Genomic DNA, 27,954 nt, shown 5'->3' on the forward strand with positions numbered 1-27,954 from the left:
TAACATACACAGTGCAAAAACTAGATACATTTCCTCCACAGTAACTGGCACACATTCGTTTACCCTCGATCAAAATGGAAATAACATACCGTGTGACCACACGTGATGTTGAGAATAAATATCTGCCTATTCTACTATCATCATTACGAACTCCACAGTAGACAACAAGTGAAACTTTTTCATACAGGACATTAAGCAGTTCTTTGCAGCTTTCCGGGACCCATAATTTGCCGTAAACATGTCCCTTTGCCACAATTATCCACATCTTCTCACATAAACCCATCATCAATAACGGCCGATTTTTTCTGTGTATCTAAAGCATTATCACTGTCAGATCAATACTTTCACTCTCGAATTCTATATCCTAGTCCTTGCTTAACAAAACTAAACTTACCATATCATCATTTGGTAAAACATCGTTAATTTTCGAATTTGCGACCACAAGAACACATTTAGCTGCCATGATAACTTCTTGGTTTTTCGGACCCAATATATCATATGTGATCGTTAAAAAGATAGATAGGCTATACACATCAAATGAAAGATCGATGCTTCATCTATAGATATATCTTACTACATTTGTAATGGTTCAAGAAATATTCGCTGTATAGAAGCACTAATCAGAAGCTGCTACTCCGCGACAGAGAGCGTTAGGGAGTCTGCGTGCAGTGTACGGCACTCCACGCTGAGTGGTTAAATAAAAACAACGTATTACAAGATGCGTAAAATACCTGATAAACATAAAAACATTTGCAGTCGGGGCCCCGTAAAAGTATCAGCGCATTATTGCAGATCACACTCTTCGACCGTGAATTATTTAGCGGTTAAACTCAGCCATGTGCGAGAAAAATAACTTTGACAGTCATCTTGAATGCAAGAACACTTTGATCGATTTGAGTCTAAACTTGACGGTGTGAGTTTCAACATATCTACCGACGTTGAAGGATGCAGATGCCTGTCCATTTCTTGGATTTGTTGTCGTTAATAAATGATTTCACGACTTTTTCAGTATCTATAACAGGGCTACCACAAGACAAATATGCACCACTCTAGTCAACTTCACACGATCATGTTCCTAATCATTATGGTTGTCTATCGTGTGACGAATATTTGCTACTATTCACTGCATCACTCAACAATGAATACATTTCTAACTTCTGAATGGAATGCAAAATATAATCACAAACAGGCTTACTGGGTTATTCAGCATTATCAACGAAAACCGGAGAGCAAAACTGAACTTTCCTTAGTCTAATGGCTTCCCGAAGCTATAATTTACTCTCCAAAATTCAAGGCCATTTCCTCTTTTTGCATAACTTTCTGCGACCTCCCTCCTGCGGCGAGGGCTCTAATCTGTCTAAAGTTATAAACTTCATGGCCATTCCATATTGAACCGAGAATCACAAAAGTAATTTAATATAACAGAATCCACCTTTTCAATACATAACTGTTGCACATAGGTTATGTTACAACATTTTAATTATAATGGTACCAGTTTCGACACGTATACAATGTCATCATCAGCCATAGATAAAACCAAGCAAGTGAATAGATTTGCATATAGCAACAGACACACAGACCAGATAAAATTCGTAAATTGTCACATTTAAAATAGTTCACGTAAAATGTCTAGAGATAGCTATGCGTTAGCGACGTATTAGTCTTATACACGAGCTGAAGCACTTTCTATGAATTTTTGCTTTGATATGATAAAAAAGGTTTGTAAACACATTAAAATCTTGTTCATAATATGGTACTGAGGAATAGTCCGGTCACTGCTGGTGGCATGGTCTTCTTATTTTGAAGTTGTGCTGTGGGTATTAGAATGTACATGTAGGTCCTATTGTATTGTGTAGGACCGAGGTTCCTCGGTTCAATTGGAACGTAAAACCTAAAGAAAGAGAGCTACAGTTACAACATGAGACTCGGAGCCAACAGAAGGACAGCAACCAACACAATAGTAGATAAAAAATAACAACTTTCAACTAACATAAAACATTATTTCAGTATCTACTGACATTTCCTGGCAAGGTTTCAGCCAACAGTATTACCTACCGATGCTAAGTGCCACTTACAATTTTTCAACTGATGCTTCTGTCACACTTTATGCTCACGAATTTCATCAGCGGCCTTGGACATATTGTATTTATGACAATCATGTTTATGCTTGTGTTCACGCCCTCATGTCGTTGGCTTTATATTATTACCACTTTAGTATTCCACTAATATTTTAAATGAACTGTTTTAATTGGAATTTTAATGGAAGAAGTTTTAGTCTCCGACAAGATTATAGTTTAATCATTGACAGTGTTTCATTAGCATCTTTATATATTGTATCATTTTTCACATTTTTATGTGTCAAATTTTAATAACCGGCTAAACGTTTGGCTTCCACTTTTAATATTAGCTGTACTTTTGATGATTGTTTTTAGGCTGAAGATGCCCTTAACTGAGGATGAAACATGTCCCATTTAACTTATAGTCTATTTAGGTAACCACTATAAGTGAAAATAAAAGTACTGAATGAGGTGGATTAATTTAAACACCTTTATTGTTGTTGAACTGTATTTGCTTTATGTCGCACAGACACAAATACTGTAGGTCTCATGGCAACAATGGAATAGAAAGTGCTAGAAATGGGAAGGAAGCAACCGTGGCCTTAAGGCACAGCCCCAGCATTTGCCTGGTGTGAAAACGGGAAACCATGAAAAACCATCTTCAGGGCTGCCGACAGTGGGGTTTGAACCCACTATCTCCTGAATGCAAGCCGATAGCTACGTGACTCAAACTGCACGGCCAACTCTTTTGGTTCCCACAGAACTTAATAGGCTATTTACAGAAAGTGCATCATCAGGAAGTATTACTTGAAGCTATTTAGAAAAGGCTGTTCAAGGAGACCATATGTGTAATTTATTAGAAGTCAAATCATAAGACCTGCATCTGGTGAGCTGAACTTGTCCTCGGACACTCCCGGCACTAAAAGCCATATGCCACATCATTTCATTTCAGTAAACAACATGAATCTAAAAAAAAAATTAAAGGTATGTAATAAGTGGGACAATTGTTAACATTACTTATCAGGAAAATAAAATTGTCTCTAGAAGCCATCGCATATCCGTATTTCCTTTACCTGTTACCTACTACAGTATTGAAGGTTTTAAATCGTTCAAAGTTATATCAGTGTATTTCAACACATCAGACTACAAATCACCACTGAAACATATTCCTCCACATAGGATTGGTGTCGGGAAGGACATCTGGCCATAAAACTTGGTTAAACCCATACAATGTACCTACCAACCTATATAATTGGGAAAAGACCAAGAAGAAGAAGGAGGAGGAAGTTATCCATAGTGCATTTTATGTACATATTGGAGCAAAGAAGTGAGAGAAAGGTGAAGGGTTGCTCTACGTCAATGGCCATAGGATTCAAATGTAGTGCTTGCTGTGGTTGCATGGTTAGTGATTCATTGAAAAACCATTTTCAGCGTGAATATCTCAGCTGAGTCACCAGTCACATTAAACAGGCTAATATTACAAGTTTCTCACCTTGAAAATGTAGTACTAAGGACTGGTGACTGGCAATAGAAAATATACTCTGGTGTAGTCTTCTTGTACTTTGTATTCCATATCAAGCACACTCCTTCAGGATCATTTGGAGAGTCCTCATTACGATGGTAACTGGCAGCCAGAAGTTCAGGAAAGTTTGGAGACCAACTAAGAGAAGTTACACAACGATTTCGTGACCAGCGCTCTTCATAAAAGCAACGATTCAGGAAAAGTCTAGCACCGGACTGCTCATCTCTGCAAATAAAAAGTACATCAGTCAAGCTCTTGAACGACTGCTAGTAACTAGTCAATGCTACCAGATGATTGCAATACAAGTTGCCACTGACGAGTAATTTAATAATTATTGGCTAGAGCTAAAGAACCAGAGAAACAAGGAAATGCCATTAGTCCTTGTTTCAATGACGGTGAAATCCTGACATTCACCTCCCCGTGGTAGAGAGGGGGGCAACGACTGCATATAAAAATAATTTTTATATGCAGGCGGCTAACGAATGAAGGGACCAATTATCTCCCGGTATAAGGAGATTCCCTATACCAAGTGCCAACAGTCTCTTTGGGAGTGGATGAGCGGGTATGGGTAAGGGCACTCTATTGTCCTGGGGACAAGAAATTGTTCCCCAAAGCGGAGGAACCAGTTTGGTCAATGGCATTAGGATGCAGAAGGCAATGGGAAACCACTGCATTAAAGATCCTGAGAGATATTCCAATAAATTCAAATGGTGTGGCTGCAGCATCAAGATCTGAGCTGGCCGTGTGGATCGTCTACCTCCTTTTGGAGACAACATCTTAACTCATTGCGGACCGTGGACGGCGTAAGACGTTTAAGCTTGCTTCTATGCTGCGGGCCGTGGACGGCGTAAGACGTTTAATGTTCCGCGCGAAGCAATGCTGTTTATATTCGTCATCTATACATTCTTACACCTTAGCCAGCGTTACTGGTTGTAGCAGGAAGTTGGTTGACCTTTTTGAGATAACCGTCACGTTGAGTGGGCTTATTTTTATCTTAGCTGTTTTAGCGGGAATATCTCAGTACTTCCTCGTGCGTCAAGACGGTACTTGACATTTCAATGCAGTGCATGTCGTTCTTACCGAGTGTAGTGTAATGGCCTATAAAACAAAGTTTCTTACGGAAGAAAAAGTATTAAGTATTGTTCACAATGATTATTCTGGTGCTGAACTTATTCCTGAAATAGACTCAGAGAGTGAAAGTGAGAGTGACGAGAATATTCCGATTCCCGAATCAGATAGGCCTATAGAGAAAAGTGAAGTGCCTGATACATATCATCCTAGTTATTGCCCACCCGTTCCACCATTTACAGAGAATTCAGGTATAAACGTTCAAATAAAATATAAGCAAGATATTTTGAGTTACGTGAGTATATTCATGAATGACGAATTTTATCAGTATGTGTGTGAGCAGACCAATCTATACGCGAGTCAAGTGATAAGTGCGGCGCGCGGCCTTTCACAAAGATTTCGATCATGCAATTGTGGAAACCGATTAGTCCAAAATCCTGATATAAAAATGTACTGGACCGAAGACCCTGTTTTTCATACTCCGATATTTTCTAATACAATGTTTCGAATACGCTTCCTTCATATTCTTTCATTTCTTCACTTCGGTGACAGTAATCATTATGCCGAAAATACAGATAGGCTGTATAAAATTAGACGTATTTTGAAACCTGTGACACCAGATATCACACCCTAAATATTTACTAGTGGTAAGTACAAAGTATCATTTTTCTAACATTTATAGGTTAGGAGTAATTGTAAATTGTATTAAGTGATGCAAGTCAAGAGGGCCGGGCATCAAAATGGCCGGTCCAGGCATTCAAGTGTCCCGCTCAGAAGCTGGTACTGAACGTGTTAAGAAGAGAAGAGCTATGCGTCTCTGAAAAATTCTCTCTTCAAAAATTCATGCGATGCAATGCAATGTAACTTCATTAACAGTGTAATTTACCAGTTAGCAGAAAAGAAGTTGTCAATAACTCTTGTATAAAGAAATAATGATAATTCTATTGATTTTATGTCCCACTAACTACTTTTATGGTTTTCAAATTTCAAATACCATCACGCTGGGCTGGGATCAAACCTGCCAACTTGAGCTCAGAAAGCCAGCACTCTACTGCCTGAGTTACCCAGGCTAGCTCTTGTATAAAGAATACAAAGAAATGTTTGTAAATAATGTGAAACTTACAATATGCCCAATAAATCCATTAGCGTGATTATCTGCCTGGAACAAGAAATGAGGGTCACTCCAAAAATTAGTGCACCACACTTTCGTAAAAAGCCAATTTCTTCTGCACCTTTGCTGCTTACAGAACATACAGAAGCAACTCTTACTGTATGTATTCAAATTTTTTTCAAATTTAGTTTGTACAAATTTTATCATGTTGGTAAACAGTGATCTACTTTTCTCTCGGAGTGCAATGTTCAGTAATAATGTGTGTGAAATGTGCAATGGAACTTAATATGAGAGTAATGATGATGCATGCAAATTTAAGAATAAGTTTGGTAGCGAAGAGTGTGATCTGGCAGACCTCATTTCCGATAACCTCACTTTGGACTTCTTGCATTTAAGTTTCAGGATAAAATCTTGAACTTGAAATATAGTCTAAAGATGAAATAATCAGAATGTTATCTATTGATCTATAGAATGTACTCCTTGAGTTGAAGAAACCTAAAACTAAATAATACTGAAATGCAGGAGAGATTTTGAAGAGGTTCAGTCTAAGAATTTTAGGCATACCCAGCCACATGTTACATTTAGGAAACTTTATGGAATAATTTGGTGACACAAAACAGTTTTCAGGTTTAAGTCAGAATATGAAAATGAAAGCACAGAATGCAACTCAACCGCAGTGTAAAAGAAATGAAGAAAATCCTGTTGGTTACTGAAGCAGAAACAACCCCGAACCTTAATAGTGCGGAACTCTGTGATAAAGAGTGTTGGACCTGAAGAGGCTAATGCATACTGCTATCCAAGCATATGAGTAGGTCAACTGGCAGCACATGTGAACTGTCACAGTATTAAAGAAAATCCTGATGATTTGATTGTTCAGATAGGCACAAACCATATTCATAATTTGCCAACACCCAGTGACAATCGCCAAGACTAATGTACTTATTACTGCGATAAAGAGGTGGTTTCCAGCGGACAAAGCTTTGTCTCAATGATGTTTCATACCAGCACGGTGTTCATTATTATATAGATGCCACGAAACCCAATCTAGACTGGTTATGTCATAACAGATATCGAACTTGAAATATCGCCTAAAGATGAAAAAATGAAAATGTTATCTATTCATCTAGAGAATACACTCCTTGAGTTGAAGAAACCTAAAACTAAATAATGCTGAAATGTCGGGACAATGCAGGACTGATTTTGCCATAGATGCTAATAGCTACTATCAGAAAAGGCTGTTCAAGGAGACCCTATGTGTAATTTATTAGAAGTCTTCGAGAAAAAAATTCATGAAGACCAGTCAACAGATTGACCACCCAGATCAGTTCTGTCAATAGAAGTATTGTTTGCTGAACTTCTCAATAGAATATCGAGTAGAATGATCTTTGGGAAACTAATTAAGAAAATGGGGTGGTGTTGCAAATCCTAATGGTCAAAACAAATAATATGGTAAAAGATTTAGAAGGTACAACCAACATCAGTAGTGAAGCACAACACTTGGAAAGGGAATCTGTTTACAGTGGTCAGAAACATTTCTACTGTTTTATCAGGTGATACGAGTTTGTTGTTGTTTGAGTCATCAGTTCATAGACTGGTTTGATGCAACTCTCCATGCCACCCTATCCTGTGCTAACCTTTTCATTTCTACATAACTATTCCATCCTACATCTGCTCCAATCTGTTTTGTCATATTCATACCTTGGTCTACCCCTACTGTTCTTTCTGCCTGCACTTCCCTCAAAAACCAAGTGAACAAGTTCTGTGTGTCTTAAATGTGTACTATCATTCTATCCCCTCTTCTAGTCAAATATAGCCAAATCAAGCTCCTCTCACCAATTTGCTTCAGTATCTTCATTTGTCATTCAATCTATCCATCTCACCTTCAGCATTCTTTTGTAACACCACATTTCAAAAGCGCGCGCTCTCTCTCTCTCTCTCTCTCTCTCTCTCTCTCTCTCTCTCTGAGCTAGTTAACATCCACGTTTCACATTCATACAATGCCACACTCCAAATGAAAGTCTTCAAAGTAGTGATGGGCAACGCTCTAACTCGAGACAGACATCACAAATCTTGCTAGAATCTCCAGACCAAGTCTCCTGTGCTATGAACTGTGCAACATCCCAGTAACTACGAGCATAATCTTGATGGTATATCATCAGCAGTTCTCATACGGAAATGTTTGTGTCAATAAGTTTTGTCAAAAGCCTAGGAAGACGACATCAACAACTATAGACCGATAAGTCTACTGCAAAGTCTATATAAACTGTTCACAAAAATCCTAACTAAGAAAATGTCAAAGACACTTGAGAACCAACCTATGGAACAAGCAGGTTCTAGATCAGGATTCAGCACGGTGGACCACCTACAAAAGAGTAAACCAACTCATTGAAAAACTGCAAGAATTCAACCTCAAGGCGTATATAGCATTTGTAGACTATAACAAAGCCTTTGACTGCATGGAACACAAATATGTCCTACAACTCTAGAGACCAAAACATTCAGAAAGGATATATCAGACTTTTAGCAAAAATCTACGAAAACCGCCAGGAAAAAGTAAGGACAGAGATGGAGGGTACGAGCTCTGAGCTAGGGAGAGGTGTAAAACAGGGAAACCCATTATCACCGAAACTCTTCACATGCCTGCTAGAAAATCAGTTCAGGAAACTGAAATGGAAAACTAAATACAGCATCAACATAGATGGACTAAGACTGACACACATCATGCTGATAGCAAAATCAGCATCGGACTTGGAACATATTAAAGGAACTAGACAAGGTCAGCAAGAAAACTGGCCTATCCATAAAACCAAGAAAAACGAAGCTGTTGACCAATGCAACAGCAGAACCCATACACATAGATGGTGAACCATTGGAGTACGTACAGGACTACACGTACCTGGGCCAGAACGTAGCATTCCACAACAATATGGAGAAAGAAATTTAAAGAAGAATTGATCAAGCGTTAAAAAAATTCTGGTCCCTGAAATTCATTTTAGGGGATAAATCCCTGAAGCTAAGTATGAAGACCACAGTCCAGGAGAAGTGTGTACTACCAGTAATGCTTTATGGATACCAAACCTGGTCATTAACTTCGAAGCAAAGAAAAACGCTGCAAGTAGCCCAAAGCAGGATGGAAAGGAAAATCCTCAACATCACGCTGAAAGACAGAATGAGGAACGAGGAGATACACAGAAGGACCGGTGTAAGAGATGCACTCAACATAGCGGACAGATTGAAGTGGCAATGGGGAGGCCACACAGCAAGAATGGAGCACAAGAGGTGGACACACAGACTAACATTGTGGGATCCTAGAATCGGCAAGAGAAACGTAGGAAGGCAGAGGATCCAATGGGCTAATTAATTCAAGAAAATTGCTGATGCACAGTGGACAAGAAGAGTAATAGACAGAAGAATGGAAGACCCTTGAAGAACTCCTCTAAGTGTAAAAATGTAAATTAAAATTTTGTATGCATTTAGATAGATGAACAAGAATACATAACAGACAAGATGTATAGGTTAGAAATGTGTCACTAACAGGCAAGAAAAGTCCACCACATGATGCTTTCACACTCTTTAGGACCGCTCACTTAACAAGTTTATCCGAGCAAAGCCCTGCTTAGCAGGAGGCCATTGCCCTTAAGGGATTTCGAAGGCTAGATTTAGATTAAAATCAGTTGGCTTACTTACTGTCATCTTAATACCTTCTGCCCATTGTTTGAATCCATATCAAAATCAACTACTTAAGGAATTGATATACATTTGAAATGATATATTTGGACAGAATTTAAGTTTTATTTTTTGTTTCCTCATGAAAGCTTAATTCTTATACTTTAAGAATTTCATGAGATGGACCTCTTTGTAAAAGATTCCAGAGGGGTATACAACGAGGTTTTTGTAGTATGGAAGGAGAAGAAGAAAGAAGAATTATTGTGGATAGGGACATGGAATGTTCTAACCCTTTTACAGGAAGGAAAATCAGAAAACACTAAATATGAGATGTAGAAGGTTGAATATATCAATGGAAGGATTATGCTGATAAGACTGAAAGGGAAAAGAAAAGACGTAGTGATCATACAAGTTTATATGACGATCTATAATCATTCTGATGAAGAGGTAGAAGAGTGTTGCGAGAAGATAGATCAATTCATCGAGAAAGAAAAAAGAATGTATGTACTGTTGTAATAGGCAATTGGAATGCAGTTGTTGGTGAAGGATCAGATGATAAGACCATTGGTAAATTTGCATTGGGAGACAAATGAGAGGGGAGAAAGGTTAACTGAATTCTGTAATGAAAACTGCATGGTGGTTGGAAATACTTTGACAACCACAAAAGAAGCTATACTTGGATATCTCGATTAGATAAGAAATATCAAATTGATTATATAATGATACAACGGTACAAAACCTGCCTAAAGAATGCTAAAAGTTACCCAGGAACAGACATTTATTCTGATCATATATTAGTTGTAGCAGGGGTACTAATTAAACTGAAAATAACATTGAGAGGAAAGAAGAGAGAAGAAATTAATACTGAGAAACTGAAAGAGGAAGGCAAGGGCAGAGTGTAATAATAAAACTCTAGGAAATGAAACAGAAAATGTAGAAAGGAGATGAGAAACTTTTAAAAATGGGATAAAAGAAGCAGCTAAGAAAATGCTTGGAGTTGAGAAGAAGAAAAGGACAAAGAAGGAATGGATAACATAAAAAATGATAAGCAAAATGGAGGAATGCAGAAAATGGAAAACAGTAACTACAGAAGAAGGAAATCTTAGCTACAGGAAGTTATATAATGAATTAAGAAGAGAAACAGAAAAGGCAAAGAAATGGTTGTCAGAAAAGTGTGACGAGATAGAGCAGCTGGAGAAAGAAGGGAAATATGACTTGATGTACAAAGAAGCAACAAATATATTATTCAAAGAAAAGAGAAGAAACAACAGCAATAAGGAAATAGAGGCTACAGATGGCACAATGATATGTGAACCCCAAGAAATAATGAAAAGATGGGAAAAATATATGGAATGGCTATATGACTGGGACAACCGACCAAATGAAGAAGAGCTTGAATTAGAGGAGGAAGATATGGTTAAAGGGGATGATAAAGAGGAAACCATACTGAGAAGAGAGAACAAGATGAAAAATATAAGGGCAATGGGAATAGATGAGATTCCTGTTGGACTATTAAAAGTGTTATTCATGACAGGAAAATGGCCAAAGAACTTTAGTTAAATCATCTTAATCCCTATGAAAAGAAAAGGAAAAGAACAGCAAAAAATGTGAAGAACATAGAACATCAAGTCTAATTTCACATGCAGCCAAAGTCTTACTGCGGATGCTCAACAGGAGGATATATTGAAAGCTGAATAACTTTATGGGTGAAGAACAATTTGGTTTCAGGAGAGTTTGAACAAGAGATGCCATTGGGCTACTGAGGATAATAGGAGAGAGGTACATGGAGAAAAACAGGAAGGTTTATGCTGTATTTATTGATCCTGAGAAAGCTTTTGACTGTGTCAGATGGTACAAATTGATGACAATCCCAAAGAAACATGGAATTGATTGGAGGGATAGAAGGCTAATAAAAAAAATTGTATTTAAGCCAGAGAGCAAGAGTGAGAATAGGAGATGAGTTGAGTGAAGAAATTGAATTAGGAAGAAGTGTAGGACAGGGCTGCTCTTTATCACAGACACTGTTCAACATCTGTCTCGAAAAAAGAATCAGTGAAAGTTTTAATGGAAAAAGTGGAGTTTGTGTTGGAGGTAGGAGAGAAGAGTGTATACGATTTGCAGATGATATGGTTGTGATGGGAAAAAGTGAACATGAAAAGACACAAATGTTAGATGAACTCAACATGAAACTAGAATAATGGAATGAGAATTAGTAAGACCAAAAGTATGATAATTGGGGGAGAAGAAATAGAGCAAAAGAAGGCTTTAAGAGAAAATCGAAATTACTCTGTGGGCCACTAAACAAATATTTGGGGAAAAGACTTGCTAAATGTTATATCTGGAGCATAGCGCCTTATGGTTCAGAGATTTGGACATTGCAAAAGGAAGAGGAGAGAAGACTGGAGGCACTAGAGATGTGGGTATGGAGGAAAATAAACAAGTGAAATGGGAAGACTGGGTAAGGAATGAGGAGGTATTATGAAGAGTTGGAGAAGAACAAAGTATGTTGCAAATCATTAGAAGGAGAAAAATGAACTGGATCAGATATTGTTTGAGGAGGGACTGTTTACTGAAAGGCGGAATGGTGAATGGCAAACGAGGAAGGGGAAGGAAAAGATATAAAATGTTAGACAATATCGAAGGGAAGAAATATTTGGACATGAAAAATTTGCCCCAGGACAGGCAAAAGTGGAAAAGGTTCATTCCAAGACGAGACCTGCCATAACGCAGAATACCTGGATGATGATATGGTTCATGCATAAGTATGCTCACAAAATTTATATAAATGGATCGGTGCACCCATGTCTCTGTCTGAGGTGAACGTGGTACCACTGCACAGAGAACTTCATGGTTTCTTTAGATATTTTTCAATTTAAGTTTGGTGATCAATGCAGAATAGCTAACTACAGATGGCTCACATGCACACTGCAGTAATGGTGGTAGTAATGGCAGTTTCAATGGTTACCTTAACTACATGTTGCAAAGTTTCCCGTTTACTTGTGTGGAAATTCGTATCCATGGACTCCAAATATGAAGAAAAGATGGTGTCAAGTTTACCTTTGGAAAAATCAAATGATCATAAATATGCCTTTCAATAAATGGAACAAACTGGTAACTATTAATTCATTTGCACTTTTTTTTTTTAGGAACATCTGTAAGTCTGTAAGTGTAGTCAGGCCATCCATGAATACTTTACATCACATCTGCCATCTGTATTCTAACGCTCCTCTTTGATAATATGTCTCTCAATCATGCCCATCCATCAATACTTCACTTAACAGCCTGCACGGTTGCTAGGTAACATCACGTCACACAATTTGTATTGCTAATTTTGTGTCCAAATTTTTCAGATGACTCCCAGGCATACGACATATTTATCACAAAGGTAACTGGTATACAACACCAACTCTATATGGCTAACATTGTATTATTTGACTGCCAGTAAAGACATGCCATCCCCTCACAGGTGCCCTATAGAAATAGACAGTTTGTGTTCATACCAACAAGCTAAAACTAAGAATCAACTAGACACTCAAACATAAATCAGGAATACCAGTACAAGTCCTACATGCAATAAAGCCTGTGTATGAGAGGGCCTGTAACCCACAAATGCTATTGAAATGTCTTCATGGTTTGTCTCAAAATACCAACGAGTCATTCAACGTTACAATGTGGGAATGGTGTAGAAAAGAGATTTGGGGCTGCAATGGATGTTGTTTTACACATTTATTGTTGAAACAAGGTTGAAACAGAGATTTTAATATTACTGAGCATCAGGAGCGTCACAAGCAGAAGAGATGTATGTACACAGAAGTTAGTTACGAAGCACTGCAGCTCGAATTGTTCTGGGTGATTTCCGACAAGAGAGTAGCGTTACAAAAATGTTGCAAAGTGTGGGCTGGGAAGACTTGGGAGACAAGCTGCTGGACTAAGTGGTATGTTAATGTTGATTTCCATAGGGAACCTGAAATATCACTCAAAAGTTGTTTATTCCGAGCTGTCAGTGGAAAGATGGCATGGAATGAGATTAGGAGATGAGTAAGTTTGAGTGGTGTTTCTTTTTAATTAGGAAAGATCACAATATGAAGAAAGAGTTGAAATTCAGGACAAATTTTGGGCAAATATTTGTTTATAGGAAGAGGAGTTGGGGATAGAAATAATTTACCAAGGGAGATGCTCAATAAATTTCCAAATTCTTTGCAATTATTTAAGAAAAGACTATGTAAACAACAGAGAATCTGCCACGTGGGCAACTGCCTTAAATGCAGATCACTGATTGATTGATTGATTGATTGATTGATTGATTGATTGATTGATTGATTGATTGATTGATTGATACAGAAAAAGAGTGAAAGAGATACCAAAAGGAAGAAGGAAGAAAGCTGAAAGAAGACAAGAAACTTGAAAAGAAAGTGGTCTCACCTATACTGCAGGTGAATTCTAATAATTTCAGGCTGGAGCAAAGAGGTCTAATCATAATGCAAAACTTTCAGTTTAATTTACTCAAAACCTAAGACGTATATTGTTGCATGTTCAAACAACAAGTTCTAACTCAGCCATCTACCTCAACAAGGTCTGAAATTAAATATCATTAAATTGGGAATATCCTGTTCTAAAAATGAGAAAAAATACATCCCCGTTCAAAAACTGAATAAGAAGAAAAGAGGAAAACTTCTGATATTTTAAATTTTTGAAAGAATATGCTATATTTCTTGGTGTAATGGCGATAAAATAATACATTTAGTAGGGGATACCAAGAACACTAATGCTAATCGTTATGTGAAAGAAACATTAAAATAAATGCATATAGTGGTTGCTAGATTTCAAAAAATGCTAAAAAATTGTTTGGACACTCCTCAAACTATAAATTGAGCATTCTGATGGCATAACCACCTGTTTACTCTCCAGTTAACCACTAATACATTTTTTTAAATGTATTATTTATAATTCTAGAAATGTTCTTAAAACATATATGAATTCCTCAAAACCAATTTGCCTTTTATTGTTGTCTTATTGCTTTTAGGCTATGGGGTGGCACATTGATACCCATCCTGCATGTTTGGAATCATAGACAAGTGATGGTTTACTATACCTGAAGTAGCAGGGAGGAGAGATCCTTACTATATGTTTGCCAGGGACACATCAGCCTATTCCAAGAAGTTTTCTTACAGTGAGACAGCATACAACATCGCCAATATGAGAACTGATCAAATGTTTCCCCTTCCCTGAAGGACTCGACACCAGTTTGAAAGGCCCAATTCTGGACGTCAGAGGTAAATTGTATCGTGTAATTTCCTGCCATTCAAGCGATAGTTGTTATGCGACCAACGACAAACAGACATAAGAACATTTTCAAAACTTACCTTCACAATCCAAAAGGTCGTGAATGCGCGTGAGCGAACAAGACCCAAGAGGTCTGATGAACGATCTGAAGAAAATAATTAAAATATACTGACTTAAATAAGAACACTGTATAATATGAGAAAATTACAACTTTAATAAGTTGAAATGAATGAATTAATTAGTTAGGTTTACAGACAATCTAAAGGTCCGAAAGAAAAACACTATCACGAATTCACTTAAGCTCAAATTAAATCTTTAAGGTCAGTACAATAGAAGTAATAAATTTTCTCCCTTTTTACATATCCACTTCTAAACCATGCATCAAACAGATGAAACTAAACCCTAATTACTTGAGTTACAACCTATTTATCAATTATTCAAAAAATTGAGATTTATATTTTTTTTTTACAATTCTGTGATCTTAAATCACCCTTGATTTTAAACTTCGGGAGCCAAAAACCGCCTCTTATGGCTATCCCAAAATGAAATAAGGCATCCCCAACCCAACAATTAGCAAGATTAAGTTCCACGAGAGCAAGTCTCAGAATAATAAAATCAGAAGAAAACTCAAGAGATCTCAAACGGCAAACTCTCCAGAAATAATTAATTTTATATATCAGTTATGCAGAGAACATCTCTACCCGACACATTTGGCCTTCACAGCCCACAACTATCAACCTCATGAATACTTCTCTTGTTCACAAAGGTCTCGCTTCATATGTTGAAAAACTATAACAAAGGATTGTACGTCAAATGTCAAGCGAAAAGAGTGCACACCCACAAATATGTTTACTAAGAGTAGCCATGGGAACACATACCTGACACACGAAAGGAACATGGCTGCTCAAGGACTGAGCTAGTCAAAAGAAACCATTTTACGGCTCATTAATTACACCCGAGCTCAGAGTTTGGTAAATCAAACCATAATTAAGAAAATACTGGATAAAAACCCTCTTCATTTAATAACAGATTGAACTTTCATAACATTACAGTTAACGAGTTACACAGATTTTTACGCTCCAGTACAATACGTAAATTTTAACAATTTTAGAAATGATCGCTCAACCAGGCTTATTCTTCAAAATATTCATTACATCAAACAAACCCCAAATGACTTAGAACAAATCTATTAGATAATGGTGTCCAAAACGCAACATCGTAACTTTCCAAACACAATTTCATTATACGAAGTAATCCAGCACAACAAACATAATTTAGAAGCCCATATCCAGAAGAAGTCGCCCACAGTTGGACTTTAGGTGGAATTGATCACTTCATTTCTTCTTGAGATTAGGAAGAAATGGTGATGTACTTACAATTTTTTTTAGGAAACCTTTAAAATAAAATAAATAAAATTGATTCCTTGTTCGGCATAACGCCGACCGGCGATTAGTTTAACCTGGTTCGAGCTGCAGCACCATTTCTTCTTCTTTCAATCAATTTCTATTAGATTTCACTGGCACAGCAAGGGAGGACGTTCATTTTAACGATCGACAACAACCAAAAAAACTGCCACTCTTGCCACTGTAGCACATCCATGCGTTGACAAACGACTGTCTCAGTTCCATCGACTCAAATAGATATGGCTCCACTAGACAGTCAGGCACTCAGAGAAGATCAGCTGTAGCGGCGTACAACGGAACTATTGCGAAAACACGGGGCAGCGTAATGAATTTAATTACAACCTGCTGACAGATCAAGGAAACGGAAACATGCAGAATAATGCTCCTTGTGACATTTTTAAGAATGCTGGGTGGCAAAGCACCTCTAAATTTAGTATAATCGCCATAATTTTCGTAAGTGCAAAAACGAAGATTTTGAGTTTTTTATTGTATGAGAGTTCTTTTAGTTATGTCTTCGTACGTGTACATTGCGCAGGAATTAACATAAGCTAAGTCGGCCTATCGTGTGTGCAAGGAGAACCCAGCGATTAACAACGGTGAATGATCATACAATAGTTCAAACCTTACGTTGTCCGCAGCCAGCCCTGTGTTGTAGGGGTAGCATGCCTGCTTCTTACCCGGAGGCTCCAGGTTTCATTCCTGGCCGGGCAAGGGATTTTCACCTGGGTCTGAGAGCTGGTTCGAGGTCCACTCAGCTGATTACAACTGAGGAGCTATCAGATGGTGAGATAGCGGCTCCAATCTCAAGAGCCAAGAACAACGGCTGAGAGGATTTGTCGTGCTGACCACACGACACCTCGTAATCTGCAGGCCTTCGGGTTGAGCAGCGGTCGCTTGGTAGGCGGTTTTTTTATGCCATCCGCCTCACTCATTGTATTGGCTCTTATGACAGTTAACTATGCTCAGAACTGTTGAATCGACCTGCCTTACATGTAGCAAAATTGCACCTCAGCAGCTTCTTTGTGCTCTCCTGCAAAGTTCGTGAAATATCATTGGATGAGCAACTCTCTCGAATGTATGCAGGCTCTAAGAAAAAAGTACATTCCATTAATTTTTATTGTAGTACTTTTAAAGAATTTGGAGGAATATATAATAAAATATGTTTTGTCATATACATATATGTATATTGTTTATGAAAGATTGATCAACTAAGGAGATATGAAGGCACAAGGCATGGTGTGAAGTCTCCTCGCAGTTCAGGGAAGCCCCAAGCTATACAGCATGAAGGTGAAGTGTTGAATCCTGCACTGGCAGTCTGACAGTGAGTCGGTATTCAGTGTGAAAAGAATAGACCTACCTTGGTTTAAGTCCTTTCTAGGTGATGATGCTTATCACACAGTGACAGTAATGAGATTGGAAGGGATACATTGCATGATAGGGAAGGAATTGAACCTCTTCATGATGACCGAAGAAGGTTCATAGATTTCTTACTTTTGTTATAACAGCAACTGCTCGTATTTCTAGATTTTTAGCTTTTTGTTTTTTGATAGATATTTTTCCATAGATATCTACAGTTCTGGCTGGCATGTTCAATCAAAATATATCAGGATAAGAAATCTTCAAGATAAGTGATATTAATTTCAACTTGGAAATTAGGTATTTGACCTAATTTATTATAGTACGTTGGCATGGGTGGGGGCATTTCAGCCAGGCATCGTAATGTAAATCTTACTATATGTGTAATTTTGTGGTGTAGCCAAAGTGGGTATTTTAATATAAATAAATAAATAGATAAATAAATAAATAAATAAATAAATAAATAAATAAACAAACAAACAAACAATTTCTCATACCGGTACTTGAGCAGATCTTCCTGTAATCCCTCCCTTTAGTTTCAGACAGCTCAAAAACCGTTCCTTGTCCACTTTAGGTGCTGTACACAAATATGTTTAGTCAGAAGTTCAAATCTTCGTACTGTTGTTACGTACAATGCTCAGCTGACTAATGCATAAGCTTTAATTAGGAATTGAAACTTTACTGCTTTTTGAAGTGAAAAGTGAAGACAAATGGCATTAAATGAAGTTCATGTAATGTTTATGTGAAAATAACATTATTTACACATATAAAGTATTTGTAATGCTTTAAGAAAAGGTAGGCTGTTCCAACTAATTTCCCATGTTCTTTTTTTGGTTTACTTTGTCTCCCATTTCAAATGACAGAGTTAAATTGTATTGTATTTGTGAAACTGTAGCAGGAAATTTGCTGGTAACTTAAAACTTCATCCAGTATGGGGAGAATTTAGAGAACTTCCCACTTCAAGTGGAAAAGGCATGAAAGCTAAAATGCAAGTCATTTCATTTAGAAATGTGGGGATTAGTTGCTTGAATGAAATTACATATTCAGAAATGTAACACCATGAAAGATAATCAAGAAAAAAATTATGATACTGCAACATCTATCAATGAAGACCAAAATTCAGACAGATCCAGTGGTTTCACCATCAGCATCAGCATCAAAACAAGAGATCATTAGTTACAAATCAGCTATCGACTGAGGGACCATCTCTAAAAATTACGCAAAGTCACATTGTCACTTTGTTGCCCGAACTAGTGAAAATCAAAAAGAGGATTTTGATAAACAGGTTGAAAATTCTATTATGCTACAAATAGTTCCTTCCACTCCATTAATCATTCAGAATTCAGAATACTCGTAAGTATGTTACAACCATACTCCATCACCTGCTGCAGTAGCTGGACCCCTCTTTGAGGAAATTTATCAAAGAGAGATAAGTGTTTAAGGGATTTATTTGGGAATACAATTTTTATGAGCTTATATGGATGGTCAAATGTGCACAGTAAGTCCACTGTGTGTGTTACAGTGACCTATGAAAACGGGGACGTACATCTGTACAGCACAGTTGATACATCTGGCAAACCTGCACACACAATTACAGTACTTAACTGATCTTGCAATAAATTCAGTGAGAAGTTGTGGGAGCAAATTAAAGTGTGATGTGGGAAGATTCATAACTAATGAAAGCAATATGGCAAAAATGAGAAGTGCTCTCAAACAAAGGGAAGATATTGATATAATTATATATAGCTGTACTGCTCATATTTTCCAAAATCTGTACAGATATTCAAGAAGAGAATAAACAGCAACAGAGAAAATAAATGAAGTGTTAGAGGGCATTCGACCAGTGCAGGTTATTGTAAAAAAAAAAAAAAAAATGTGTGTGAATAAATTAATTCCATCCCCTGGTCTAAGGAGTTTGGACAGCCAAAGTAGGGGACTGCCTGTAGGGGTGAAGTACAGTGGGGACTTCGAGGGCCCTGGGACCACTATGGTAGCTGTGAAGGCCCTTCAGGAACTCTGAAAAGTGGTGGCTAAAGGGGCTCTGGTTAAGACGCAACAGGTCGTTATGCTACTTAGGTTCCATAATGGGTAAAAAAAAAATAATAATAATAAATAAGTACATAAATGCAATGTAAATTTTAATCTTATACCAGTTGTATAGTATCATTTGATGTAATTCCACATACTGTATATCAGTTGACTATATTTGTAAGTAGTACAGGAGATATTATGAATAGAATTTTGTAAACAATATAAATTTATTAAGGATGAGCTGTGTGTTTAATAGAAAAAATTGTTAGCATAAATTGTATAATATTGTATTATAGGAAAATTTTCTTCTCTTGTTAATTTAATATTTATGGCTTGACAATAATGTATTTTAGTGTACCATTTGCCACCGAGGTAGACACCTCATTTGCAAATAAAGAGATTTTGATTTGATTTGATTTGATTTGATTTTGAATCATCTCTCCCAGAATCTTACAGAAGATACCTCAAACATAATGGGACATGTAGTAGAAATTGCAAAATACTTATGCAATAATCATTTTGCCAATGCAAAATTTAGGAGTGAAGGAGGGCAATCATTAATCTTGCCTCAAGAAGTTTGATGGAATACGTTGTTTGACTGTCTTCAATCTAACATTAAAAAAATGGCCTCTACTTGTGAATATTTGTGAAGAAAATAGAAATAAGATTCAGGATTCCATCAAGAGAAGGGTTAGTGATCTTCAAATAAAGTGATAAAGAGAAGTGCTGAAGATATTTTAAATTGTTAAAACCAATAGCACTGGCTCTTGATGTAACCCAGAGAAGTGACTGTACAACTGGACAAGCAGTGCAAGTATAGGAAAAAAAAAACTGAATTATGACTTGGAGGAATTACAAGTGTTAAGTAAATCTGGAACCAACACCACCAAATTCAAGAAGTTTGAAAAGTGTTATAATCAAGCATTGGCTGCATCACATTTTCTGGCTTTCTTTGTTCACTCAAAATTAAACAACTTAGAATATGTTTTACATCCATCTGAGCATGAATTTGAATTTCAATTTGTGCCCAGGAAAAATATGCAGGAACTTCATTTCTATCAATAATTGTTAAATATAAAGCAAAATCTCAACCCTTCACTCCAACAATGTTCCCCGATGAAGTTGTGCAAGGTGTATCTGCTTTGCAGTGGTGGCAATCTCAAGAAAATGTCATTGGCAAGTTGGTAATAGACAAAGTTATGCAGCTGTCAACAGCTGTTGTAAAACAAGTTTTTTCTACATTTGCTGTTCTTTGTTCAAAGTTAAGGAAAAGACTTCATGTAGACAAAGCTTCCAGGCTTGTGTTTATTGTACATTACACAAGTATTTTGTACTAGATGTCAAAATATTCACGACTACTGGACAACAGATGCCCTTGGTATCAAAATGTTTAGAATGACAATATCTGAAAAACTGTTCCTATTTCTGATTATATGTATTCATTTTGTCAACAAAATCTCTAGGGCAGAATGAAAAATGACAATTTGGAAAGTGTGAGGAAAATGTTCACAATTTCTGTGAACTATAAGACACATTATCCTCAGTCAAAATGTTACTGTCAATGGACAGCTACCATTTCATGACTGCTGTCGATTCCGTCAGTACGTACCATCAAAGCCAAGTAAGTATGGCATCAAATATTCTGATTGTTAGACATGAAATTGTTCTGGACTTTTAGCATGGATATACTGTAGTGAGCAACCAGAAGGACCCTATCACAGAAGCAACTCAGCAAGTGCAGTTGTATTGAGGCATAAGGAACCAAATTTTGGTACAGAAAGGAACATTACAGCACATACCAATCTGAAATTAATGAGTAAGCTAGAGGAATGGGAACTATCTTTCACAGGGACAGTGTGAGGAAACGGGAAGGAACTAGCACTTTTCCAAAAGCTGTGAACAATATGATAGCATGTTTGGCTTCATAAAAAGTGAAATTCTTGTTTCATACCTTCCAAAAAAAGATAAAACTGTGATTCTCCCTTCAAATATGCAAGTATCATCGAACTGAACAATGTTGAGAAGAAACCTGAGATGATACTAGATTGTAACGACACCAAATCTGGAGTTGATGTAGTTGATAAATTTAAATCTAGGCACAATGCGGCTCGATCAACAAAAAGGTAGCAACTAGTAAGCGTTCTTTTACCTTATGGACACTGCAGGTATACATTCAAGAATTATCTCGCCAGAAAATGAAAATAAATACTCCAAAATGTGTAAGTACCTGAAAACATTAGCTCAGGGTTAACTGTTGGAGCTGCTGCAAATGAGAGCACTAATACCAAGTCTGCCAAAGCTCAGCTGGAGAAATAGAAACCTAAACAGCATCTAGAAGATGGTCTGGAAGATGTCTAAGGACCCACCAATACAAAGAGGAAAATATGTCAATCATGCTACAAGGAGACAAAGAAGGATTGCCACAACAAGTAGGCATGTGAAAAGTGCAGTATCTACTTATGTTTGAACAAACATGCAAAATGAGAAATGTCTTCTTTTGGTTGACACAAACTGTCAGCGACTCTTATTAAATTATGTTTAACTTGAAAAAATTGATTTGCTAAAATTGTCTAGTCATATAAATGCATGATGTTATTAATGTTTCTTTTTAATATAAGGCAATGTTTGATTGTTTTTATCATTGTAATAGCTTCTGAACTTGTACATACTTTATTAAGGTAATATCTCAAATTTTGACTTAAAATATTAATCTTAATGCTTCTTCTGTACACGTACTGTATAAATTGGCAGTAATATATATTCCAGGAAACCAAAAATAATGAACAATTTCCTCAGAAGCAACAGCATGAGGCCACCAGACCCAGCATGACTATTGGCACTCCGGAAGCCAACAATGGCTAACAATCTGGAAATGTATACTCACAATGGTCTTGTAGCATCACTGTAGAATGGTCTTGCAATACCACTGTAGTCTGTGTAAATATCTAGAGTTTCACAAAGAGCACGCTCCATCACCCGAGCTGCTTGATCAAAGGCTTCACTCAGGAGGATCCTCTCTTTCTCTTCTTCTGACAATTCAACTGGACAAGAAAAACTGGAAGTCAAAAACAGTGTGGAGTCTATCCACAAGAATACCTGCCAACTCTACAAAACCAAAAATCAGGAGATTTTGATATGAAAATCGGGAAAAATCAGAAGAAATCAGGAGGTACAATTGGTCAAAACTGCTTATTCTACATGTCTTGCGCAATACAGTACTATGATATGTTGCTATACGAGGCTACAATGCTAAAAATTACACATCACTAGGGCCCGGATGTTGATGCCGTAAAAAAGTTTTTAAAATGCCCTTAAAATGTTTAAAAATGACTTTAATAAATGATCTAAAAATTCGAAAAATGCACTATAAAATGGAAAAAATGATCTTATAATAATAAACTCACCAATATTTAAAAAATGACATCTTAAGCTCAAACTGAAAAGTAAATCAAAATACATTTCTAGCACTTAACAAAAGGTTTATGTTCACTTTAGTCTGAGTTGCACTGCACTACGAATGTCATTCTGATGTTGTCAAATGTAAATGATCTGCAGTTATCAGCCAACAATTTTTTATATCTCGAAAAGCTGCGTCAACATCAACTGATGTGTAATACCAATATAATGGTCTGTTATTGGACATTATAAATTTTCCAGCTAACTCATTCTTGGTTGCCTGCGTTTCACCCTCGTGTGCTAAGAATGAGTTAGCTGGAAAATTTATAATGTCCAATAACGGACCATTATATTGGTATTATAAATTTACTCATTCGGGACAAATATTTTAAATTCCCTTTGGGAATCAACATCTGTATTATCAACTGATGTGATCGGAGCGTACTTGAAGTGAGGAAGGTCGTTTGCTGCTAAATCCTCCTCAATCCCATCCATGCAGTAGTTTTCACCAGATGGAATGCCTGAGATTTTGCATAATGTTTTATACCCGGTGTTTTTGTCCAGCACTTTTTTACAGTTTTGATGCAATACCCGCAGCAATTTCGCCACGATTGTTGCTAAGACTAGTTTCCACCTGGTTGATTAAGGAAATGGAATCAACCATTTCTTCGCCCGTTTTCTCCAATGATGTGATTGTTGCTGTCAATAAGGCGAAATTTGATTTTATGAATGCCAAACTACCTTCAATGTCCGGTTCAGACAGCATGTCCTGGGCAATTTTTATTGCTGCAGCTTCTTCACTGTCAAAACTCTGCACTATTTTCTTCACTAACTTGAAGTTTTCGCAATAATACATACACGCGTTTAACCACATGCCCCAGCGTGTTATGATAGGTTGCGGAGGTAATGCAATGTCTGAAGCTTCACTGAAACGTGCGACTCGCGAGGGTGCTTTTAAGAAAACCTTAACGTTCGTTATAAGCCTGTCTACACTGGGGTAAAGAGCCCTTCACAAACTCTGTGCAGTCCATGGGCAAGGCACGTAACATGGACCGTTTTAGAATAGAGTGCCTTCAATGAATTAGCTGCTCGTACCATATACGGTGTAGCATCAGTTAAAAATAAAATATCGTCATGTTTGATGCCCTCAGGCCACAGGAGAAACATAGTACTGTCAAACAGTTTTGATATGGTAGAATAATTGGTCTTTTCTAACACTTCGGTAGTCAAAAATATTTCACCTGGTGTATGCACTTCTAAAGTTCCGATCACAACGTTGCCTATGTAACGCCCCATAGCATCTGAAGTTTCATCGGTTGACACCCATATTTTCTTCCCGCGAGTTTCACATCTTATTTTGTTTAATGTGTCTTCGTAACACTGCGGCAAACAATTCTAACGTAAAGTTGATTCGTCTGGTATTTCTTGATTCGTATATTTTTCCAAAAATCCACATCATTTCGGGCTGTTGAGTTTATACAGCGGAATGTTTGCAGATACAAATACATCACACAATTCTTTACTGAACCGTGAGGACTTGCCGGAAGTCGAAGCAACTGAAGGCAGTAAGCGCTGAGTTGCAGGTTTATTTGAAACACGCTGAAGAGCACGAATGTGTTTATCGCGACCGATATGTTGCGTTACAGTAAATCATCTTTCAGCAGCTACTTTAGTTCCACACAATTTGCAAAACAATATGCTTCCATCGGTGGAAAACACATTGTCACCAAATTCAGATACTAGTTGTTTTAAATGCACTGACACACTCGGTTTTATTTTAGGCAATTTGAAAGCCGTCGTCGTGAATTATGCGGAACTGAGACAAGAATATAACAAACCCTTCCCCTTTCTACCCCACCACAGCTGTCCTTGGTCAACAGAGCAGGTAACATTCCATTCCGCTCATAACTGGTTTGCGACGAAAACAAGAGTATCTGCATACATACCCCCATAACTTTCTGCATCCAAGATATATATTTTACTACTAATAGCAATACTGAAATATTTTATTTCAATATTTTAAATTATCCTGAATCAACTACTAGCTTGTTCTTAACTCTGAGAGACGTAACTGCCTCATATAAAGCTGTGACATGACTAAATCGGGAGAAAATGACCTTAAAAGGCCGATTTCTCTAAAATATGTCCCAAAAAATCTACCAAACTTTAAAAAATGCTCTTAAAAGGGAAAAATAGCAAAAGCAAAAAGATGCAAAATAAAAATGGCATATTTGAAGATGGGGTAGCCTGGCCGGAGTTTATATCTGCTTCAGCATTGTTTTAGACAGCTCAGTAAAAAGATGACATGTCATCAACATCCGGGCCCTACACATCACTATTCCCTCACAGGAAGTGTGTGAGTGAGGTGATTGGTATTTGATAAGCCCATCGAAAATAGTATGAACTCATGCTCAACATGTGTGAATCAGTCATGCACTTAGATGTCATTACCTAGCAAATGCATAGATTAATATATTGCATCAAGCGCCCGCATGATTATGCGAAGCGCAATGCTATTTGGATCAAATAGCTAGCTGATGTACCCGTGCTTCGCTACGGAATTCTCAGAATGACTGTCTTTATAGTTTCCCAACTGAAGTCAACACAGGTCATTACAATGACGTCAGTACGAATGTCGCAATTAAAAGCAATGCTGTCATGTGAAATACTCGATAAAATGAAAAAGAGCACATTTTCTTACTTTTAACGAAAAGTACTACAGTGTCGATCTAACAGTTCAAAGTTACAGAGCTAGAATGACCATGCTGCAGACAGCCGTGAATACTCCTGTGTAATTATTCCGTTTAAGTGTGCACACTGCTCATTCCAATCAATGCGTCAGAGTAGGGATCGAACAGCTTGAATACTATGATACAGTGTGTTATGTACCAGTAGTATCAGAAAACTTATGAACCAGAGGAATGTCATGCTGAAGAAAAGAGAGATCTAACTCCCCAGCTACTTCGCGCCAATATTCAGGAAGGCTGTTATACTCGATACACAGCAGTAATCCCATCTACTGGAGATAAATGAAAGCAGAATACACAAAGTACATCACAACAATGGTCAATGTAATGATATTGTTTATCAATTTTATGAGCTATCTATATTGGAGGCCTTCACATTTAGTTTTCTTCCGACTCTGTGATATTACAGCATCTAACATAAAGTGAGTCGTCCTTTCTTTCATAACTCCCTCGTGTTATTCTAGCGATCGTTCCTACATGACTTTTTTTTTTTTTTTGCTAGGGGCTTTACGTCGCACCGACACAGATAGGTCTTATGGCGACAATGGGATGGGAAAGGCCTAGGAGTTGGAAGGAAGCGGCCGTGGCCTTAATTAAGGTACAGCCCCAGCATTTGCCTGGTGTGAAAATGGGAAACCACAGAAAACCATCTTCAGTACTGCCGACAGTGGGATTCGAACCCACTTTCTCCTGATTACTGGATAACGACCGCACTTAAGCGACTGCAGCTACCGAGCTCGGTCAATACGAGTTTATTAGCAGCAGCAGCAGCCGAGTTGGGGAGTCAGATGGTTGTAAATGTTGCCAAATATCCTCAGCAGTACAGCGTGTGGAGGTGGTGGTGGTGGTGGTGTAACTGTTTTACAGGGGAAGTAGAACTAGGCAAATATTCTTTCTTCTTTTTTTTTTTTCCTAGTTGCTTTACGTTGCACCGACACAGATAGGTCTTATGGCGACGACGGGACAGGAAATGGCTAGGAGTGTTAAGGAAGTGGCCGTGGCCTTAATTAACGTACAGCCCCAGCATTTGCCTGGTGTGAAAATGGGAAACCATGGAAAACCATTTTCAGGGCTGCCGACAGTCGGGTTCGGACCTACTATCTCCCGAATACTTGATACTGGCCGCACTTAAGCGACTGCAGCTATCGAGCTTGGTAGACAAGAATCACCAGCAGCATGTCAGATAGCATGCCTCTTATTCCTTATGTGAATGATTACAGAATGAAACGTTTCATATTGCTTATGAGAACGGGCTAATTTTTTGCCTCATCAGACTTCAGTGGCTCAGACTTTAGACTTTCTGAGCCCAGGTTTGCGAGTTCAATCCTACAGTATAACAGTTTAAAAGCCATAGAAGTAATCACTCAAATGTAAAACCAGCACCATTCTGTACACTTGTAATGACCTACCTGTTCCAGTTCCATATTCCCAATCTGACATCCAACCTATTAGGTTTCTTCCCTACTGTCACTTCAGTCTTGGAAATGCTCATTTTTGTAGCATACTCTCTTCAACCTCCTAGATATTAGATTACAGGCTTTCAGCACAGCCTCCAATTAAGACCAATGTGTTGGCTTCCTACATTTCCACCAATTGAATCCTTCCCTGCCATTTTATACTGTACCTTTATGTAAATGATACATGTATACTTTGAACAACAAATGTGAAATATCTAACTCCTGCAACTCCTTTGAACCACAATTTTATACTCCCATTAATTCTCACTGTGAACCAATCATCAAAAACGCCTTTGACTGCCTGTAATAACCTACCTCTGACTCCCTGATTCCTCAGTATGGCAAACAACTTTTCCCTTTGCATTCTGTCATAAGAATTATCTACATCCGCAGAAGAAGCATAACTCTCTATTACGCTCATAGTCTTTTTCAATTCATTGTGCAAACTGACAATCTGGCCCGGACTGCCCCTCTGTGGTCTGAAACCACACTGGTTTTCATACAACTTACTCTTGACTACTCAACATCCCCCCTTTGCAAAATGCTTGTGGATTCCTTGCCTCGTATAGTTATGTTAAATAACCAGATAGTTCTTGCAATCCTCCCTGTTCCCTTGCTTATAGATAGATGAAATTATTGCTCTTGTATAATCAGAAGGCCCCTTAATCACATTCCATGCTATGTCCTCTATGAAGCCATTTCATCTCTATCACTCCACTATATTTCACGCATTCCTACTACTTTATGCCAATGTAGTTTACTTACCGTCCTTTCCACTTCCTGAAGAGTAATTTCATTCCCATCATTGTTCTCATGTCAATGAACTCTATTGTTCAGAACTTCAACAGAAAAGTTTC

General features: G+C 37.6%; 1 protein-coding gene across 3 annotated transcripts in view; it reads right to left on the minus strand.

Annotated features, from left to right (window-relative positions):
* Nucleotides 1-27,954, minus strand: part of LOC136875011 (cytoplasmic dynein 1 intermediate chain) — a 210,977-nt gene that overhangs the window by 63,826 nt on the left and 119,197 nt on the right. For all 3 annotated transcript variants that reach the window (XM_067148726.2, XM_067148727.2, XM_067148725.2), the window contains 2 exons: nt 22,382-22,538; nt 3,550-3,804 (listed from right to left, as the gene is read on the minus strand). In XM_067148726.2, the coding sequence (XP_067004827.2) occupies nt 3,550-3,804; nt 22,382-22,538 (412 nt within the window). The remainder of the gene's footprint in view (nt 1-3,549; nt 3,805-22,381; nt 22,539-27,954) is intronic.

This window comes from Anabrus simplex, chromosome 5 (genome assembly GCF_040414725.1).
Source record: "Anabrus simplex isolate iqAnaSimp1 chromosome 5, ASM4041472v1, whole genome shotgun sequence".
Lineage (NCBI taxonomy): Eukaryota > Metazoa > Arthropoda > Insecta > Orthoptera > Tettigoniidae > Anabrus > Anabrus simplex.